The sequence below is a fragment of the Ascaphus truei genome, chromosome 5, assembly GCF_040206685.1.
Source record: "Ascaphus truei isolate aAscTru1 chromosome 5, aAscTru1.hap1, whole genome shotgun sequence".
NCBI lineage: Eukaryota > Metazoa > Chordata > Amphibia > Anura > Ascaphidae > Ascaphus > Ascaphus truei.
Genome location: NC_134487.1, coordinates 154532308 through 154549878, shown reverse-complemented (window position 1 = coordinate 154549878; position 17571 = coordinate 154532308). Strand labels below are relative to the sequence as shown.

Here is a 17571-nt window from a genome sequence, read left to right as displayed (position 1 = left end):
AAACCACTTGGTTATTTTATTATTCTGTGCATTTTCATTTTTTCTTATGTCCATTGTTATAGTATATTTTATTATATGGTTTATTAAATGTTTTTTAAATCATTTTCACCTCGATCTCAGCTGTTAGTCATTAGTCTTGTATGTTGTTTGTCCCATTTATTTACAGTATTACGCTATGTTTTGTGTTCTTGTTTCTATTTTTTTCAAGAACAACCCATCTATCTGGAGCCTCACCTTGGCCTTGCATTTGGTGTGATATATCCTTTACCGTTTGGCGCCTTTAATACACCTTTCTTGACCTCATATTTTGCGTTATCCCTTTTCTGTTTAGGCACCATCATTTGATCTTTATTGAGGTTCAGGGCTTTGGAGCGTGCTTTCTCAATCACATCTTGTTTATAGTGCCTTTCCTCAAATCTTGATTCCAAGATACCTGCCTGCTCTTTAAAAACTTCAATCTCTGTGCAGTTACGCCTGAATTGACCATACGGTATGTTATTTAACCATGTATGGTGATGGCAACTGCTATTTAACAGAAAGTTATTGGCATCAACTTCCTTGAAATAAGTCTTGGTCTTGATGACGTTGTCTTCGATGTAAATGGTTAGATCAAGGAAGTTGATGCTCTTAGTACTTATCTCAGATGTGAAACTTAAATTGACGCTGTTCTCATTGATGTGAGTTAAAAAGAGGTTGAGACTTTCCTCATCCCCTTGCCAGATGATAAGCACATCATCGATATACCTCCTCCAGAGGATGAGGTTTGCTCCATATGGGTTCCCTGACCAAATATTGGTCTCCTCCCAGTGTGCAATGAAGGTATTGGCATAGCTCGGAGCAAACCTGGTCCCCATCGCTGTCCCACATCTCTGCAGAAACATTGACCCATCGAACCAAAATAAGTTATGTGACAGAATAAATTTAATTCCATTTAGCAGGAAACGTTTCTGTTCCTGTGGAACTGAAGGGTCATTCTCCAAAGCGAACGCTACTGCTGCACACCCATCCTCGTGCCTAATCGACGTATACAAAGACGTAACGTCACAGGTTGCCAATATGTAATTCTCCTGCCACTGTATTGTGGACAGTGTATTTAAGACCTATAAGGTGTCCTTTAAGTAAGCTTTTGCACTAATTGCATATTTTTGCAGATATATGTCTACGTATTCTGAGAAGTTCTGAGTCAAGGACCCGATACCCGAGATGATGGGTCTACCTGGCGGTCTCAAGCGTTTTTTATGTATCTTGGCCAGGAAGTAGAACACCGGTTTCACTGGTTCAGATTTCAGCAGATAGGTGAACTCCCTCTCTCCCAGGATCCCTATGTTCCTAGCCTCACTCAGAATATGCTTAAGCTCCTCCTCGTAAGCCTTTGAGGGGTCTTTAGTTAACCTTTCATATGTTGTCACATCACCCAGGATACGCTGAGACTCAGAGAGGTAGTAGCTAGTATCCATAATAACCACCCCCCCCCCCTTTGTCTGCAGGTTTAATTGTGATGCTACTGTCTTCACTCAGTGTTTTTAGTGCTTGCTTCTCTTCTTTGGTCAAGTTCTCCCGGTGTTTACTCCTCTTAGAGGCTAATTCCTCGAAATCGTCCATGATAAGTCTGTTAAAAACTTCTAAGTATTGACCCTTACAATGGCCTGGATAAAAATTAGATTTGCTTTTTAAATTCGAGTGTACAAACACATCCTTCGTGGTAGGTTCAGGCTCTAGTTGGTCAAGTGCTAGTACAGGCTGACCTGTGCTATGTCCTATAGTATTCTTGTTAATAAAAAATCGTTTTATTGTCAATTGGCGCAGATATTTCTGCGCATCAATGAAGAGGTCGAAGCCACTCGGGCCTCGTGAGGGCGCAAAATTAAGTCCCTTGGCCAGTACTTTCGTCTGCACCTCGTCTAGTGTCTTTGAGCTTATGTTAAAAACACCACCTAATGTGCCGGTCTTTTGCTCCCTACATTTCCTTCTTCCCCTCTTCCCTCTCTGCCTCTTTTCTTTCCCTTCCCTTCTGACGTCCCTGACACCCCCGGGTCGTCTAGGCAGGAGAACTGGTTCTTTATCTCTACGGATGTCTGTGGTGCCTGTTCTAAAAAAGAGACCCCGGTCCTCTTCCCTTCTGTGCGCTCCCAAATGGGAGTTCTCTGTGCCCCGTAGTCAGTCCTCTTGTCCCTGTATTCCCTCCTCTCTCTCCTTTCCTCATACCTCTCCCTCGATCTCTCCTCCCTGGATTGTCTAGGCGACCTGTCTCTCCTTGGTGAACGATCCCGCCTTGGAGAACGTTCCCATCTGTTACGCCAGTCATCCCTGGCATGCCTAGTATCCCTCGTGTTACCATAATAATCACTTCCTCCTCTGCTGTAATAGTTAGGGTACCTCCTCTCCGCCTCCGCTATATACTCTCTGTCGGCTGGAGCATGCAATTATCGGCGTTCTACGGGGATACTTTAGCATTAATCAGCAACAAGAGGCGGACACGGTTAGATCACTGTGAGTACCGGCCAGCTGATCGTGAAGTGTGGGACACAGGGTGCGGTGAGGGAAGCCATTGAAGATTCCGTGATTACCTCTGTGGGATGTTTTGCAACAGTGTTTTCACAGATACCTGGGACTGTATACTGCTTACTAGACCCCCACCCTGGCTGAGTCATATTCAAACACACTCAGGACATTTATAAGCCATCCAATAACACTTACCCCTACACGCTGATATAACCGAAGGATTCAAGAGTATGGGGAATATATGTTATATTTACTGCATCATTGCTATTGGTTGAGCACCAGCTTTGGAGGTTTATTCCTCATTTTCTTCGTTGGACATTCATTGTATCTGGTAGCTTACTCTTGCCTGGAATTTGTTAACTACCTATACGGAAGCTTACAGCTGTTTCTACTCCCCTTTCACTTAAGGGGTATTTATTCTACATTCTCAAACCAAGCGCATGTATTTTATATAAGTTTTTTATCATTCATTTTTATGATATGACCACCTGATAACAGTTAAACAACAACATATATATTTTTTTTATATTGTTCAGTGACCTTATGGAAGATGAAAAAATGGATAACCAGTCTCCTGATAGTCAGACATCTGTACATTCATTTTGGGACAATGCAAGACGGACAAAGAGGGCAGCACATTTGTTTGATGATAATCAGGAGATTATGTGTGACGAACCATCTGATTTAACCAACCACTTTGTAAAATTGGAGAAATTATTGACCCAAAACATAAGACTGGTGGGACATTACTTCATTAGAAAATTATATTAGAAGTAAGAGAATCCCTACGGGACTTAGGGTTAAAAAAATGCCAACATTTGGCTTTGCCAACAAACAATTTGAACAAGATTGGGCAAAAATTCTAGATCAATGTTCGAATCAATTAATGGAATTTATAATTCAACAAAAATTATATGAGAAGGTGATTTTAATGTCCGAGATGAACGTGTTATGTGAAAAATTGGCTCCCTTTGCAAAAAGAGAACAATTTATCAAAAATGACAAAACCCTTCTGTTGAATATAAAATCCATTGAAGATACCATTATTGATAAAAAAGAAAGCAAGTTTGAAAGGGATCGTACTGATTATATTCAATGCCAAGTATATTGCTGACAGAAACCTCCACTTACTAGATAGAATTCAGGATATAGAACCCCAAAAAAACAACAAAACCCTGATGAAAGATGGACGGATAAAACTTCCAGTAAATCGATCTTAAAAACAAGACATGTGGAAACGTCAAGTTTCGATTCTGATAATTCAGATCATAAAATCAGATCTCACTCTGTCTCGTTTGAGGGTCCAATGGATTATAATAGAGATTTTCGGGACACTTCTAAGGGAGAGGCGAAGACATCTACATCTACTTCCTATACTAGGACGTCCAAATCATCTCTCCAGCCCTCTTCTTCCTCTTTTTCTCAAGCAGGTTCAAAAAAACGCACTGAACCAGGAGAGCAAAAAGGAAACGGGGAATCGAGAGGAAGACAAAAGCGGAAGAAATATGCCTAAATCAGAACTCTGATAATGTAATCAATCTTACGGGGATGGAACTTTCTCTTTACCAGTTGACACTATTCAGTAGAGATTTGGGATTTGCTCCTGTACAGGACTTCCAACTATTTCAAACGGTCATTGACGTAGAAAAATTCACAAGGAAATTATCCTTGAAAAAAATTATTTTCATCTAGGAGTCATCATAATGTATCAACTTGTGTAGAGAATGTACCCCATCCACAATTACACCATTCTAACACTGATGTTACAACTTGCAATGAATTATCATCTAATGATCTTAATTTTAAAGAATGTTCTATGTTGTCAGATTTAAATGATCTTTTGCACCAACAGGGAGAACCCTTATATAGGTTTTCACAACCATTTTTTGGGCACCAAGAAAAGAAATCCCTATTTTGCCCCAACTCTAATAGAGGTCCATTTATTACCACATTTGAGAGAGTAGTTGAAAGAGATTTAAGAATACTAGCTAATGGTTTTTCTTATTCACATGTAGATTCTGACAATCTTACACATTCTGAAATTGAACAAATTGACCAACTTAAAAATAATTATAACATTGTGTTAAAAAATGCTGACAAGGGGGGCGCTCTTGTTGTTCTATCAGCTCATCAATATAAACAGGAAGCTGTTAAACAATTGGGGGTGAGAACAGTTATGAACGTTTAAAGGGAGACCCAACTCATATGTATTTGACAGAACTTGATGAACTTATTGATTTTGGCAAAATCCTTGCTGTGATTCCGGTATTCCACCATCTCCCAAAGATCCATAAATCGCTGGTTGATCCTCCTGGTCGACCCATAGTTGTGAGCATTGGATCTTTGGGAGATGGTTTATTGTGGTATGTGGACAGCTTTCTACAACCTTTGGTCTCTCGTCTACCATCGTTTATTAAAGATACAGCTGACCTTATTGTCAGTTTACAAGATTTAAGTTGGAATAAAAACTATAAGTGGGTCACACTTGATGTGACCTCACTATACTCTATCATCGAGCACAGACACGGTATGGCAGCAGTTGAACATTTTTTGGATTTATCAGATCTTTCTATTTCACATTGCACTTTTGTTTTAGAATCTATTCAATTTTTACTCACTCACAATTATTTTTTATTTGATGCACAATACTACTTACAAAAATTAGGCACTGCTATGGGCACAAATTCTGCACCATCTTATGCAAATTTATTTATGGGTTTATGGGAAGCACATCACATTTATCACGAAACTAATTCATTTCGTAATCACATTATCTGCTATAAGAGGTACATTGATTACCTGATAATGGTGTGGGATGGGGGATCAGAAATCACTTTCTTCTTTTGTGCACATTCTTAACACTAATAATTTTAATATTAAATTCACTTATGAGCACAACATTCACCATGTCAATTATTTAGACGTGGTCTTGTATATTGATGGTAGGATGAGAGTCCAAACAGATATCTATAGAAAGGAAAACTCTAGAAATTCTTTGCTGTGTGCAAATAGCTGCCATCCCCCCTCCCTTGTTAAGAGCATTCCGAAAGCACAATTTCTGAGATTGAAGAGTTTGTGTTCGGATAATGACATGTTACATGAAATGTCAGAACGATTTCTTTCCAGAGGTTATAGTTGAACTACTATTCAAGAAGCTTTTAACCATGCAGACGCTCTTGACAGGAAAGATCTTGTTAGGAAAAAATACAAGACTAATAAAAACAGAACATATTCCAATGAGGACAATACATGTCCATTGTTTATTACTACAGTAGAGGCAACGTTTATTCTAACATTTGCCGTAAACTAGCCGGGTTACATTCTGGGTATGTGCTGGGTATGTGCTGGGTATGTTCTGGGCTAGTTTGAGGCACGTTTAAGGCATTTCTGCATTGACTAACGACCCATAGGATTAACACAGCAGGGATCCCTGGCAGTCCAATTCAGTTTGAATGGGACTGCCAGGGACCCCCGCTGTTAATCTGATAGGCCATTAATCAATGCAGAAATGCTGGGGCTAGTTTAAGGAAAGTTTAAGGCATGTATTCAGAATGTTCCTGGGTTTTTTGGGGAATTGCCACTGGTTTTTTTTCTAATAAGAGTTGCCTCTACTGTACATATAATAAACAGTCTAGATCCATCAAAGATATAATTCTCAAATATTGGCACACCTTATCACTTGATAAGGATATTTCTACACTTACCCAAACGGGTCCCAAATTTGTTTACGGGAAGGCCAAGACACTAGCCTCCCATCTATCTCCTAGTTTATTTGATTCATCTTCTTGGAAATCTCCCGTTAGAGGTATTCCTATGGGATTTTTCTCTTGTGACAGATGTTCTATGTGTAGATTTGCCAAACCGATTAAACATCGTACTCATACTAATAATAGAAATAAATATTGTATGAAAAGTTTTTTAAACTGCTATACAAGCTATGTTATCTACATTCTACAATGTGGTTTTGGGATCCGCTATATAGGTCGTACCATAAGATCTTTAAGATACAGAATAGCGGAACATGTACGACTTATCAAGAATAAGGATCCTGCCCATCCAGTGTCCTGTCACTTTTCAATATGTCCCAAAGGGGGCATCATTAATTTTTCTTTTTCCTGCATTGAACATATACCACCACATCCAAGGGAAGGTGATAGAGAGAATAAATTGAATGAGCAGGAAATGTTTTGGATATATACGATGGGCACTCTACATCCTGGGGTCTCAACATTGATTGTGAGCTCAGGCATTTTTTGCATGATTGAGACTCCGTTGAGTACTCATGGTATATTCCATATATGTTGCATTGTCTTTTGTTTTAAGTTTTTAATTAATTTATGATTAATTACTTCTATTAACTTTTTTGATATGCATTTCATTATTATTAATATTTGTTTATATATTTACACAACTGTGTTATTTTTCTTACTTTATTATTATATGTCTTATTTATTATCTTTTGGTATTTAAGGTTTTCATAATATATATAATTTTTTCGTTTTTTTACTAATATTTTTCTCACTATGGGCCTCATGCAGAGAGCAGCGCAAAAAGTGAAAGCGGCATTAATTGGCGGATTCTGCCTTCAGAAACGCAGAAACCGGCAAGTTTCAAAAAAAGCGCCATTTTTTTTTTTCCCCTTCAAATTCGCCGCGCGCCTGGAGAGTTTAAAATCTCTCCAGTTTTTTTCTCTGCCGTATGCAGAGAGCCGCGATCGCCATCTAGTGGCTGTTCGCGCCAAAAAAATGGCGCGATTTTCAACATTTTTCCTCTCCACCAAGCAGCTGGCGCTCCGCGGCCGGTGGAGAGGGAAAAAAAAAAAAAAACCCGATTTTTTTCCCCAGTAGTTTCAACAGCGCTAATAGCGCTCATAGCGCTGGTTGAAACTCTCCATATGCAGAAAGGCAGTTTTCTGCCCTTTCTGCATATGGAGATAAAAACTCTCCAAAAAAGGTAAAATTTTTCCCCCTCTCCAATTCTGCATAGCGCTGCTCTCTGCATGAGGCCCTATGTCTTTATTTTACTTTTGTTTATTATTTTTATTGTTCATATTTATTTTCCTTTCGTTTATTATATTCTTTTCTATATATCTTTTATTATATGGGTTTTTTATTATCAATAGCATAAGTCTTTTTTTAGGATTATCTCTATCCTTTGGTTGCTTTATTACCTATTAGAATACTCTATAGGAAGCATGATTACAGTCATTATACAACAGGTGTAGTTTTACCAACCCACCTTGTATATGACAACCAATGAGACTGGAGCTCTTCCTATTTAAAGATTACCTGTGCCAGGGTGTTTCACTCTTTGATAATGTCTCCACTACGGAGACTAAACGCGTCAGAGTACACTCTGTGTATGCTCTCGTCTTTGACTACCAAGTGGAACAGTAAGTGTGTAGCAGGGTAGTGGTATATGACTTGTGAATCAAACCGTAGCAGTACTGTGATCCTGTAAATAAAGAAAATGTAGGAGTACTCCTTACCTTCGAGTACCATCACACTTTGACCTCTGGTGATCGTCCAGCGTTAGTGATGCCTCTTCCTGCCACAGCGAAGATTCGCTGGTGCTTTAGTGAGTTTAAATCCACCCTGTAACTCATTACTTTCCTTGACTCGTTTCAGAAAAGCTCATCTTGTTGCGTAACGAGTATCTGGCGGCAGACGATGTTGGCAAGAAGTTACTAAAAAAGCATTACGGGGATACCGTGATACAGATTGCATTTGACGAGATGAAGTGCAAGGAATGGCTAGAGAAGAACTCAAAGGGTTGCCCTCATTGTGGCACTCACATTGAGGCAAGTCACCTGGGCCGTGTCAGATCTACTGTGACATGTAGCCCGAGTCACACCTGTGTCCGTTTCATTTCATTTTTACAATGATGGTGTATTGCTCTCATGCAGAGGTGAATCCAGGTCCTTTTATATAGAGCAGAGCTTCCAACCTCTCTGGTTAAGAATTAAGAAACCCTATCATTATATTGTAAAATTGTGCGTAGTATAACCCTCTCAAATTGTGCGTCTGAGATCAGATGCATTGTAAGGAACCCCAACCCTCTATTAGTGTGTATATATGTATATCTTTATTTATATAGCTCCATTAATGTACATAGCGCTTCTTAGCAGTAATACACATTACATAATATAAATAACAAATAATACAAATAGCACATAATGGGAAGAAGCGCTACAGACATAAAAATAACATTTAGGATAAGAAGTCTCTGACAAGAAGAGCTTACAATCTAATTGTCTGAGATCAGATGCATTGTAAATTCTTCTGTATTTGGTACAATTTTCAAATGACCTGAAAATTGCAGGGAACACTTTAAGAATGGTCTGGGAACCCAAGGGTTCCTAGGGACCATGATTGGAAAAACACTGCTATAGAGGCTGCTAAGTAGGGTTGCACCAGAACTCTGAGATTACCAAGTTACAATTCTTCATCAGCAGGGCAGACCCTCCAAAGATCAAATTGAAATAGTGACATTGTCATATTTAAAAGGTTAAGTCTCTCTCTCTCTCTCTCTCTCACTCTCTCTCTCTCTCTCTCTCTCTCTCTCTCTCTCTCTCTCTCTCTCTCTCTCTCTCTCTCTCTCTCTCTCTCTCTCTCTCTCTCTCTCTCTCTCTCTCTCTCTCTCTCCTTTCTCTCTCTCCTTTCTCTCTCTCTTCTTTCTTTCTCTCTTCTTTCTTTCTCTCTTCTTTCTTTCTCTTCTTTCTTTCTCGCTCTCTCTTCTTTCTTTCTCGCTCTCTCTTCTTTCTTTCTCGCTCTCTCTTCTTTCTTTCTCGCTCTCTCTTCTTTCTTTCTCGCTCTCTCTTCTTTCTCTCTGTGCGCGCTCTCTCTCTCTGTGCGCGCTCTCTCTCTCTGTGCGCGCTCTCTCTCGCTGTGCGCGCTCTCTCTCGCTGTGCGCGCTCCCTCTCTTCTTTTTCTCTCTCTCTTTCTCTTTCTTCTTTCTTTCTCGCTCTTCTTTCTTTCTCTTTGCGCTCTCTCTCTGTGCGCTCTCTCTCTTTGCGCGCTCTCTCTCTCTCTGTGCGCGCTCTCTCTGTGCGCGCTCTCTCTCTCTCTGTGCGCGATCTCTCTCTCTCTGTGCGCGATCTCTCTCTCTCTCTGTGCGCGATCTCTCTCTCTCTCTGTGCGCGATCTCTCTCTCTCTGTGCGCGATCTCTCTCTCTCTGTGCGCGATCTCTCTCTCTCTTTCTCTTCTTTCTTTCTCTCTCTCTTTCTCTCTCTTCTTTCTTTCTCGCTCTCTCTTCTTTCTTTCTCTTTGCGCTCTCTCTGTGTGCTCTCTCTCTCTGTGCGCTCTCTCTCTCTGTGCACGCTCTCTCTCTCTCTCTGTGCGCTCTCTCTCTCTCTCTGTGCGCTCTCTCTCTGTGCGCTCTCTCTCTCTGTGCGCGCTCTCTCTCTCTGTGCGCGCTCTCTCTCTCTGTGCGCGCTCTCTCTCTGTGCACGCTCTCTCTCTGTGCACGCTCTCTCTCTGTGCGCGCTCTCTCTCTGTGCGCGCTCTCTCTCTGTGCGCGCTCTCTCTGTCTCTGTGCGCGCTCTCTCTGTCTCTGTGCGCGCTCTCTCTCTGTGCGCTCTCTCTGTGTGCGCGCTCTCTCTTTCTCTCTTTTTCTCTCTCTGCGCGCTCTCTCTCTCTCTGCGTGCTCTCTCTCTGCGTGCTCTCTCTCTCTCTGCGCTCTCTCTCTCTGCGCGCTCTCTCTCTTTCTCTGCACGCGCTCTCTCTCTCTCTGCACGCGCTCTCTCTCTCTCTCTGTGCATGCGCTCTCTCTGCATGCTCTCTTCTTTCTTTCTCTCTCTTCTTTCTTTCTCGCTCTCTCTTCTTTCTTTCTCTGTGCGCTCTCTCTCTCTGTGCACTCTCTGTGCGCTCTCTCTCTCTCTCTCTCTCTCTCTCTCTCTGTGCGCTCTCTCTCTGTGCTCTGAGAGAGCACGCAGAGACCAAAAATAACTTTATCATAAAATAAGTAAAACAGCATGTATGTAAAGGTGATACATGTGTGGTTAAAACAAGTAAAACAGCATATATGTAAAGTTATTTTTGGTCCGCACAATCGGTTCTCCTTTCCTTTTTCCCTGAGATCCACTACAAACAATATATCCTGATCCTGACATCCAGGCATTATCTTTCTCTGCATATATTATATGACTACACTGTAAGTAGGCACTTTGTAAGAGCCAAGATTCTGTACATACAAAGATTGTATGACAATAGTACACTATATATGTCCCTTTCATTTTCGGGTGATCCGGTTACTCACGCTCCCTCTGAACCCTGGACAACTCTGCATTCTAAAGGGAATCCAAAACAATTCCCATCAGAGGTTGAGACAATATCCATTACCTTACATTTCTGTTATTTCCTTCATTATCTATATTTTCACTATCTCTGTAAGCACTGAATGTATGTGATTATCGCATTTATTGGTGAACAAAATTGGTGTTTCACAGAATAAGTATAAGTGTGTTTAAGCATCATCCGAATCACCTGGGTGCCTATTCTATCTCAAGAGAGACACGGGGAGAGCGGGCCCCCAAGAGTGTGAGCCTCGGGCTATAGCTACACCCCTGGTTCCAGTGTATTGTCATTCAGTGTGAATTGTGATATGGTTGGATTTTTTTTTAGTTTTTTTTCTGTAATACCATTATTCTGGTTTTGTCTAGGTTCAGAGACTGCCCAGATCTGGCTGAATTGTTTTTATAGTATTTCCAGTTTCTGTTGGAGGCCTTGTTCTGTTGGTGACAGCAGGAGCAGATTGTCTGCATATAGTAGAGACTTAATTTCTGTGCCAGCCAAGGGGAGCCCAGGTGCTGAGGAGGATTCTAGGGCTGTTGTAAGCTCATTGATGTATGTTAAAATGTGTGGGACTCAGGCTGCGGCCCTGTCTAATTCCACGGCCTTGATGGAAGAAGTCTGTCCTTTTGTTATCCACTTTCACGTAGCATTTGTTTTCAGAGTGCATACTTTTGAAGGTGTCATTTGTTCTCCCCCCTATTCCGCTTTCTAGTATTTTCAGCAATAGTCGTGGATGACAGATGGAGTCGAAGGCCTTTTTAAAGTCCACAAAGCAAGCAAAGATTTTGCCCTTGTTGGTGCTTAATGATCAAGCTGTATAGGGTGTAGATGTGATCTGTGGTGCGGTGGTTTGGCAGGAAGCCGGCCTGGCTCTTACTAAGTACAAAACAGAAAGTGTATCCCTGCGCTTCTCCCATTGGGCTAACAATAAATGGGGGAATAAATATACATAGTGTGACCTAAGTCTGTAAGACAAAGGAGACTTTTGGTTACATCCTTTGATCAAATAATGTTAAGCTTGCTAACCAACATCAAGGTAAGTCTCAAAAGCAGGTCCCTATGCTAAAGCAACTAAAAGAAATATACCGCTCACTGATATTGAATAATGTCAAATGTATGAATATGATTGTAGCCTTAATGCCTAGATTGGCACGGAGTGTTACCTAAGTGCTAATACCAGCTTCCTCTCTATTTTTTGAAAAAAGATCCCTATACTAAATGCATACAAATGTACTGTGAAATGTACCCTGAAGGGGTTAATAAACTAAGTGTAAGCGTATATAACTTAGTGCAGTTAAAAAAGGTAATGAAGGTGAGGATTCTGCTGTTCAAGATGCTGTTGGACAGTTTCCCCAGGGTGCTGCTGACACAGATGCCTCTGTGATTGAATGGGTCCAGTCTGTCTCCTTTCTTGTGAATAAGGGTTATCAGACCTTCATTTCACAGTTCAGGGAAGAAGCCAGCTGTAAGGACCAGGTTGAACATTTTGAGTAGAGCTTCTTGTCTAGATGGGTTTCTGTACTTCAGCATCTCATGTAGAATGCAATCCGGTCCACTGGCTTTCTTGGTTGTTATTTATTTCTTTTTTCTTTTATCTCCTGGATTGTGATTGTTATGGCCAGGTTTTTATGTTATCTTTTATTATGTTCTCCAGTGTTTTGTTTGGTGAGGATTTGTTTTTGTTCTTGTCAGATTTTCTTCTGGGATTTCTTGGTAAAGGTCCTCAAAGTACTTTTTCCAGATGTTGCCATTCTGAATGGCCAGGTGTCTGTTATTCAGTTTTGTATCAAGATGGTTCCAAGTTTGCCAAAAAGTTTTCTCATCCAATACTTCTTCAATTCCTTCTATTTTTTTTGGCAATGTGGTTGTTTTCTTTCTTTCTTAGGGTACATCTGTAGTGCTTCAGGTGTTGGTGGTACCTTGTTCGTAGTTCTGCATTGTTTGGGTCTCTGTATTTTTGGTTTGATATTGTTTGCAGGCTTTTTCTAAGGGTGTTGCATTCATTATCAAATTATTTTTATTTTATTTTGGTGTTTGTTGCTGGTCTATTAGGGCTGATTTTTTTCAGGTTTGATTTCCTTGCTATTAGATGGAATATTTTGTTGAGGTTTCTAGCTGCCAGGTTTACTCCATGTTTGTTCTGCTTGTAGTTCGTGTTCTGGAAGTTTTGGAGTAGGGTTTCGACTTTTGGGCTTATTGATTGTTTCTGTGTACATCTTAAGGTTCTGTTTTTGTCCATTTTTAAGTGGCTTTAAAGCTATGAGATTTGAGAGTTTTTATTTTTTTGTGCTTGGTTGGTCTTGTCACTTAATAAAAAGCAGGATTTGATTGTGGTCTGATAGAGGTGCTGCTGGGGTAACTATGAAAGCAATGATGGCTTGTTGGTTTATATCAGTGATTGTGTAATCCACTACACTGCTGCCCAGCACATAGCTGTATGTGTATCTGCCCAAAGAACTTCCTCAAGTGCATTGTTAATATGTAATTCTTTTATGCCCGTCCACGACTGGAAGCTCTCCCAGGAGATTTGTCTGTTCAATGTGTGGATAGAGAACAAATGCAGGTCTGGAGTCAAGCTGTTTGAAATGAGACACGTGCAAGCTCCTTCAAATCACTGGACTACTTTATTTACAGATAACACAGTTATATAGCCAAAAACAGTTCTATAGGTGTTTTTTTTGCTGAAGTGTCTTAGAGGTATTCGCTGACATTCTACCTAATTTATTGCTATATAGATTAAATGTTGCTTACATTTGTGCCTTTCACTTTTTTTTATTAGGGAGTGAGGGGAGAGAGAGGGGGATGTGGGAGTATTGAGGAGTAAAGCTTTGTTTATAGAAAGCTAACAAGCTCACATTCTTTCCTTATCTTCAAGGCTGCAAGATATAAGAGACTCGCCAGGCCACCTGAGCAAGTCTTAAAGCAATACATGCATTGAAAGTAAAAACTAGGATAATAGGAGACAAAATGGTTACTGAAATATAAAATGGCTACTGAAATATACATTAACAATAGCCTCCTTTTGTCATAACATGACAACACTTATTAAAAATTACTAGTTACACTCCTCTATAATTAGCGCATTGTAGCTACTCTCATTATTTACAATTTCCCTTTCTGAGAATAAATGGGTGTTGGTGGGGGTTAATATCTCCTGGAAGCGACTGCACAAACATCCTCCTCACACACATCTTTCATACTGCATTTACTCAGAATGGCAAAACAGCAAAATGGTGCTATGGTCAAAATGGCTGACTTGTCCTTGTGGTTGACTAACACCCCTGGGTGACCTCCCACCTTCCTCATATCCTTACATCCAATCTTCTCAGCCCCCCCCCCCATATCCTTAAGAGACAGTCTATTTAAAGAACAGTTAACCATTTCATTGTCCTACTGGACCAAACAGTTGTCCAATTGTGCATGACTTCATTTCTTTCCGGACATTATATCGGTTCAGTTGATTCCTTCCTTGGTCTCTTCTTCTGGGGGACTGCCGACATCTTTATCACCGAAAAGAGGCAAAGCGTTGGTGGGGGATTGCAGCGCACTTCTGGACCAATATTTTGCTGTACTTAACACATACATAGAGAGCAATGAATAGGACAAACACACATACAAAAACATCCGCTAGCTTCGCTTCCAGAGAACCAATCCAACCACCAAGTCCCAATGATTCCTATCCCTCATCTCTACCTTTAAAGCTGGAACCACTCTTCCTAAATAACATAACCTGGTCTAGTTGCAGGGTAATTCTATATCTGTCCTTCTAACACAAAATCCATAACTTCCCTAGGGCAAACTCATATTTCTACACACTTCGTAACAAATTTCTTATATATGGTTCTACAAGTGTCTTATAACATATTGTCCTTTTCCCAAGGGGTTAAATGTAATTTTCTTGTTACTGGGGTGCAACCTATTGGGTATGGAGAGTACATTGGGTTACATTGCACATAAGATGTGGGCTCTGTTTACCAGGATTCCATTATGTGACAAAAGAGTGTGCATATATGCTATACACAGAAAAATAAAATTACTAAACAAAATATACATATTACTACCCTATTGTCTTTGTGTGTACACTACTTACACAAACCTAATAGAATATACATCATAATTAAAATAATAAAACCTGTAAAGAAAAAAAAAGATTATTAAAAAGTTCGAGGGCCCGGACTTTTGCCTGTCTTTCTCCTCCGTTGGTTATTGGCGGGGATTATTGTGCACCAAAAACATAAATTTTATATTTTGTAGCAGCTGTATCTCTTGGCTTTTCCACCTTGGCTATAGTTTAACTTGAAGCAACTGTGGGTGGTGCTGGGATAAGTTGCACGTGGATCCAGGAAGAGACCTCTGCCACTTTAATTGCTATAATGGTAGTAGCAGTAGGGTCTTTTCATCTGGGATGAAATACGTGCTTGCGTACGAAATACTTGACCTTTAATTCCGTCTCGCATAGGTGAACTTTTAACTTTGACATGTGCCTAGAGAGACTCAAAAATATATTAGTTGCATGCAATACTTACTAATTGCTTTACTAAACAGTCATTGTGGTCTTGACTTTGGTACAATTTAAATTCATAAAATGTAATGCCACATTTATTGCCAAACCAAAAGAAAATGGTTAAAATGATTTTGTATAGAACTTCACACTAATTAGCTGTAATATAATTTCTTTGAAAAGTGCCGAGCACACTGTCAACTTTAAAAGACACTAAGCATTATTCTTAAAAAAAAAAAAAATAATAATTTCAGATTTCGATCATCCCGGGCACTAAATCATCTAACTTCTGGGCATAGACAGCTATTTAATAAACAGCAATAACACCTCTCCTTTGGTATAAAATTGACATTAAAAACCTCAAAACTACTGAATATAAATATAATCTGCTATTGTCTTCTGACAGAAACATCCTGTAATATAAGAAATTATAGACACAGATTTAAAAACTTTTTTTTTTTTCCTTCATCTCCAGGATTGCAACAAACTTGAGAACTTTTCTGGACATCCTGCCAAAACTTTGGAACAAGACAGACAATAAAAATTATTAATTACTGGAGTTTTAACATACCGTTTAATACAATTTGAAACAGCTTAAAAATAAAGCTCCTTTCACGGCCCTATAGGATAAAATGTGACTGGTATTCAAAAATAAAAACTGGATTTTTGTTAAATAGAAAATTATAGACTTAATATATACTTTAAACAGTTGATAGTTAATTGTTACACAGCAAAATAAACAAAAAAACAATAATACAAACAAAAATTACCAAGACAAGGCAATGCAAAACTGTTTGATCCTGCCTACAAACTATATTAATAAAAATGTCCCTTTCTTTTATTATCATATCCTAAACTACAGTTAAACCTAATTTTGTAGCTACAGAGCTTCAGTTAACTTTCGTGTCTGGAATGTATCTGTATCTCTGCACATTATTTTATTACTTGAGAAGGGGGACTGTCTGGGCTGCTATTCTCTCTCTCTCTCTCTCTCTCTCTCTCTCTCTCTCTCTCTCTCTCTCTCTCTCTCTCTCTCTCTCTTCTCTCTTTCTCTCTTTCTCTCTTTTCTCTCTTTCTCTCTTTCTCTCTTTCTCTCTCTCTCTCTCTCTCTCTCTTTCTCTCTCTCTCTTTCTCTCTCTCTTTCTCTCTCTCTTTCTCTCCGTGTCCTTTCTTGAGATGGAAATAGAGAAGTTGGAAAAAGATGTCTTTCTGGTTTTAATAAATTATCGCCTGGCCAGAACGAATAAATCCTTAAAATATACCAGTGACCGGGCTTAATTATATCAAAAGATTTGTTCACATTTGCCCATTCTTTGTCCTTCTCTCAATAACCAGTCAAACGCTCCCTTTCCCAGTATGGATTAGTTTGTGTTGTAGTGGGGGTGTACACCTTTAAAAATTAAACTTCAACATAAACAATTAATTATTCTTATTTTTGTAAGACCTTGCAAGTTTTCTGGATGGTAGTTTGTATACATATAATAATAAGCCGGCGTAACCATGATTCAACTCTCACACGGGATTCATTCAGGTAAAATTCATAAAACACACAGGGATTACTCAATCAATCAACATTTTTACCATATTTATAACATCTAATAAAACATTCTGGGGAAAGACTAATTTTCTTTCCTTGAATTTACACATAAGGCGTGGTCAATGTTTATCCAGTCAGTGGTTAAAATAAATGCAGCAATTATAACACTTTAACAAAACCATCTCTGTCAGTGTCAGTATCTGATTCTGATTTGTCCTCTGACTTTTCCCTGTCCCGTGGACGGTCCCTGACAGGGGTTAATTCCTGCCTAGAGTCTGTCTCTTCCCCCTCCGTACCGATCTGCCTGGCAGACATGTTAATAGGGAGTGGTCTAGGGAGCCTATTTCTTTGGGTTCCCCGTGAAGCCGTAAGGGCTTCTTAATCGGAGACTGCCGCAGAGCCTGTGACCTGGGAAAGATTAAGGAGTTCAGGGGGTTTGAGAACAGGGATACTGGGGTAAATTTGGGCTACCTAATGGAGGTGGTAATTATCTCTGTTCCATAGGGGCAGTAGACAAATATATATTTTGAGAGTGGTGAAAAATCTCTATTGGCAGCACTTCAAAAGGTGCAATTTTGACACGCTGCAGCACATTTTCTTAACAGTTTTAACACATTTGTTATTATTAGTCTTATACTTTATTTTTTGTCAGGCTCACTTCCAGACAATATTTTACTTTATTACCCATAATTAGCGTATAAAGAAAACTTATCTTAATGCAATATAACCTTATCTAAAT

At 39.6% G+C, this 17571-nt stretch overlaps 2 protein-coding genes across 5 annotated transcripts in view; both read left to right on the top strand.

Moving 5' to 3' along the window:
• LOC142495506 (glucosamine-6-phosphate deaminase 1-like) overlaps positions 1-17571 on the top strand; it is a 135474-nt gene that overhangs the window by 78649 nt on the left and 39254 nt on the right. The window lies entirely within an intron of this gene.
• The window catches only part of LOC142495504 (E3 ubiquitin-protein ligase RNF14-like), an 87391-nt gene that overhangs the window by 56324 nt on the left and 13496 nt on the right, over positions 1-17571 (top strand). For 3 of the 4 annotated variants that reach the window (XM_075601072.1, XM_075601074.1, XM_075601073.1), the window contains exon 6: positions 8130-8302. In XM_075601072.1, the coding sequence (XP_075457187.1) occupies positions 8130-8302 (173 nt within the window). Of the gene's footprint in view, positions 1-8129; positions 8303-15770; positions 15925-17571 lie in introns of those variants that run through there. The other variant, XM_075601075.1, reaches the window with a different exon arrangement.